Source organism: Sinocyclocheilus grahami, unplaced genomic scaffold, assembly GCF_001515645.1.
Source record: "Sinocyclocheilus grahami isolate Dianchi unplaced genomic scaffold, SAMN03320097.WGS_v1.1 scaffold5704.1, whole genome shotgun sequence".
Classification (NCBI taxonomy): Eukaryota; Metazoa; Chordata; class Actinopteri; order Cypriniformes; family Cyprinidae; genus Sinocyclocheilus; species Sinocyclocheilus grahami.
Genome location: NW_015510321.1, coordinates 8,332 through 12,439, shown reverse-complemented (window position 1 = coordinate 12,439; position 4,108 = coordinate 8,332). Strand labels below are relative to the sequence as shown.

The 4,108-nt window shown below is 36.3% G+C and overlaps 1 protein-coding gene across 1 annotated transcript in view; it reads left to right on the top strand.

Annotated features, from left to right (window-relative positions):
- Positions 1-1,002: 1,002 nt before the first annotated feature.
- The window catches only part of LOC107577322 (F-box/WD repeat-containing protein 11-like), a gene marked incomplete at its 5' end in the record, with an annotated part of 7,994 nt that continues 4,888 nt past the window's right edge, over positions 1,003-4,108 (top strand). The window contains 4 exons of the mRNA XM_016263411.1: positions 1,003-1,189; positions 1,407-1,497; positions 1,883-2,020; positions 4,084-4,106. Of these exons, the coding sequence (XP_016118897.1) occupies positions 1,003-1,189; positions 1,407-1,497; positions 1,883-2,020; positions 4,084-4,106 (439 nt within the window). The remainder of the gene's footprint in view (positions 1,190-1,406; positions 1,498-1,882; positions 2,021-4,083; positions 4,107-4,108) is intronic.

Below are 4,108 nucleotides of genomic sequence, written 5' to 3'. Positions count from 1 at the left end.
GTATTTATGTCCTCATTTAGTGAGACGGCAGACGCTGAAATCACCACGAGCGTCACGCGCTTCATAAGGTGTAGTAAACAAAATGCGCGTCTGCGTCATTCATTCACACGGAGACACGAACATGCAGGATTCATATTTAATTAGTCTTCTTGCAGTGTAATATTTACAGATACTAGTCCATGTCGCGATTTGATTGAAGGTTAATGACCTCATTTTTACTAATTCATCCAAACTTTGACAAATTCCGTGATATACATTTACATTGATTTAGCAGACTCGATCCAAAGTGACTTACAATTGAGGGGATTAAGGACATTTTTTTTGGTTTGTTTTGTTTTAGGATGCTGTCAAATGTTGATGAAATATGTTAACATTTGATATTCCGTGTTAAACTAAGTTCTGTTTTTGTAACTGGATTCCGTGATTCCATCCGCGCTTTCCGCATCGTGGAAATCATAGGGCCCTATTCTTAGAATAAAATCCCTGTTTGTATTTCAACAAAATATACACATCCATTGAAATTGTGGCCTGTAAGATTTTTCTTTTTTTGAAAGAAATCAATTTTATTCAGCAAGGATGCATTCAATTGATCAGAAGTGACACTGAAGACATTTGTGATGTTACAAAAAATATCCATTTCAAATAAATTAACTTTCTATATGAAAGAATCCTGAAAAATTTATCACAGTTGCCACAAAAATATTAAGCAGAAAAACGGTTTTCAACACCGATAATAATAAAAAAGCAATGTTTCTCAAGCACCAGATCAGCATAGTAGAATGAAGTTTTTCATTTTAGCTGACATCATCAAACCACCTTTTTTCCTTTATTTTTATTTTATTTTTTTTTTAAACCCCTCTTGCATTCTCCAATCTCCATGTTTTTCATTAATGTCTACTGTGTACTATCCAGTCCCTTCCTGATGCATACATTTGAGTTTTTTTATTTTTATTTTAATGTCCTATTTCACTTAAATGAAATCACTCTCAATTTGTCTTCCAGCTCAGGGTCTGGACCATATAGCGGAGAACATCTTGTCCTTTCTGGACGCACGCTCGCTTTGTTCGGCTGAGCTGGTGTGTAAAGAATGGCAGCGTGTGATATCCGAAGGCATGTTGTGGAAGAAGCTGATCGAGAGGATGGTTCGGACAGACCCGCTGTGGAAGGGCCTTTCAGAGAGACACCAGTGGTGAGTCACAGTGCTGATATGACCGTTTACGTCCCCCAAACCCCCTCATTTATACATGAGGTTTAACAACAACCTCGCCATTATCTCTCAGTGGTGTAATTCTCCACCAGACTTGCTGGGAACCTCCATTTAGACTGTCTTGTGCATCTTATTTGGCCTTGAATTATGAAGATGTTTGTCAGTTTATCAGGGATGTTTATTGCCGTTTTCTTCACAGGGAAAAATACCTGTTCAAGAACCGCACAACAGAAGTTCCTCCAAACTCATACTACCGCTCTCTTTATCCAAAAATCATTCAGGACATTGAGGTGGGCAAAGCATCCATCGTTTCTTTCTCTTGTCCTTTTAAGAATGTAATACGATGTTAGATCTTGTCTGCTCATGTCAGTGTTTTTTAAGGAAAGGGAGGTAGTAAGCGTTTGTTTGTTCATTTGAACGAGCAGGACCAGTGATTACACCTCAGGGGTAGGCGGTTGGCCTCATGTTACCCAGCTCTTTGTCTTCTTCATAGCTGCCCTCTGAGTAATCCGAGTATGCAGGCTTCAGTTATTTTAATGCTACATTTTCAAATGTAGTGATAAAACGGGCCGCTGATTTAGTTAATGTCTGTGCATAATCATTTTTGATCAAATCAAATAAATTCGATATGTGTATTAAATTGCTCATATATGACATTGATGTTCATGTTTCTAGACCATCGAGGCAAACTGGAGGTGTGGCCGACATAACCTGCAGAGGATCCAGTGTAGATCGGAGAACAGCAAAGGTGTTTACTGTCTCCAGTATGACGACGAAAAGATCATCAGCGGTCTACGTGATAACTCCATCAAGGTGTGACCGTGCTCTGCCGGTGTATTTCTAGTGAAGCTCGTGTGGGTTTAGTGAAGTCATCACCAGTAAAAACCACAGCGTCTTGAGTGCATCAATACGCAGGTGTCATTTTAAAAATGCTAACCACAAGCGTGTTCTCGTGAATTACGCTACTGATGTGTTTAATCACATTTAGCAAATGCGTGACTTTTCACCAGTTGGAGGAACATGAATTCTCTTTAAACCGCTTTTTAAATGGAAACATGCTTGAGTTTTTGATTTACACAATCAAATCTCTCCCCTTCTGTATTATAATACAGAAACTAGAGAGAGGGTTTTGAAACCGGTGAGATGATTCAAGTCACTTTCTAAGGCAAGAATGACTATTGGTACTGGTTATATGTAGGGGTTTGTTAGATTTCCTTACTCATAGTATTAAACTCTGTGGTACATTCCCATGTTCTTACTGCACTTGTTGTGGGAGAGAATTTCAGCAAGTGTATTTCTAGGGATGTGGCAGAGTTGACAATATCAGTAAAAGGCTATTGTTATTAAAGGGGTCATGAACCGAGAAACCGAAATTCCCTTGATCTTTTGACATATAGGAGGACATTGTGCTATTAAAAACATCCTGCAAGTTTCATAACTCAACTTTGTTGTTAGTCTAAAAACGGCTTATATTGAAGCCAGTCTGCCAAAATGAGAGTTTGTGGAATGTGCCAATTTTTGACCTAATGGTGTGGCTAAACACCACCTCCGCAGAAGATGATCAACGTCTGCTTCACTGCCTGTTTAGCCCCACCCACCAATTCACACATGTAGTGTTTATGAGAGATACGAACACGCAGGTCTATGCAAAAACCAAACGATAAACTTTATTTGATTAACTTTTATTTTTAATGAAGTGCCAGACTGTGTCAGTAAGAACTTGGTTCACTTCAATTTATCAAACAAGGCGCAATTCGACAGGATTTTGAGAACCTGAAACTAAAAGACGATAGTGTGCTGACTATATTGGATCTGATATCGTTTTTGTTATGTGGTCACTATTGCTTTGTCTGTTATTACAGATAGTTTGACATGTACTGAGTATTTATGTGCTTTTAACCTAAAACACAGCAGCGTCTGTCTGTGAAGGATGTAGGTTGTCAAACATGCATAACTATTAGCCAATAATAGCAGTGGGCGTTTATTTCAGAGTCTACAATCTGCCACATCTATTCAAACAGAGTGTTCCGATGAGGGTGGTCAAAACAGGATAGAAAAGTGCCTATTACTTCTAAAGTATGATGTTTTTTTATGTAAAAATCTTTAACATTATAAGTGGACCTCAGAGAACACTACAAAATAAAAAAGGCAGTTTATGACTCCTTTAAATTTATGACGCCTGTAGTTGTGAAAAATTTAAATGGCAAATATATTTAATTATTGGGATCAGTAAGGGGGAAGAAATGAATACTTTTCAGCAAGCATGCATTCAATTGGTCAAAAGTGACAGTAAAGACATTTTTATATTACAAGGATTTCTATTTTAAATTTATTAACTTTTTTTAATTAAAAAAATCTAAAATATGAAGTAATATTAAGCTCTTTTTAACATTGAAGATAAAAAAATGTTTCTTGAGCAGCAAATCAGGATCATGTGACGCTGAAGACTGAAATAATGGCTGCTGAAAATGCCATCGCAGGAATAAATTCAATTTTTTTTTTTATAGACTAACATAAAAGTTATTGCACAATACTGCGGTTTATACTGTAAATTTAAAGATCTTATTTAAAAAATATTAAAACATCTTTGGGACCCAAAACCTTCAAATAGTAGTGATGATGATAGAATATTTGATTATTTAACTTAATATTTTGTTATTTAAAGATATAAGATAAAACTTGACAATTGTAATTGATATTGGCCATAATAATACAAATAGTTCTTGACTAAATATTGGTGCATCCTAGCTAGACTTTTTTTTTTTTTTTTTTCCTTTAATGAGGAGTCTAGTCTAGTTAACAGAACTTTATATTTGACATTGTGAAATTCATGGTGTTTGCAGTTGTAAAAATGTCATATGTGTGTTTGCATTCAGATATGGGATAAACAGACTCTGGAGT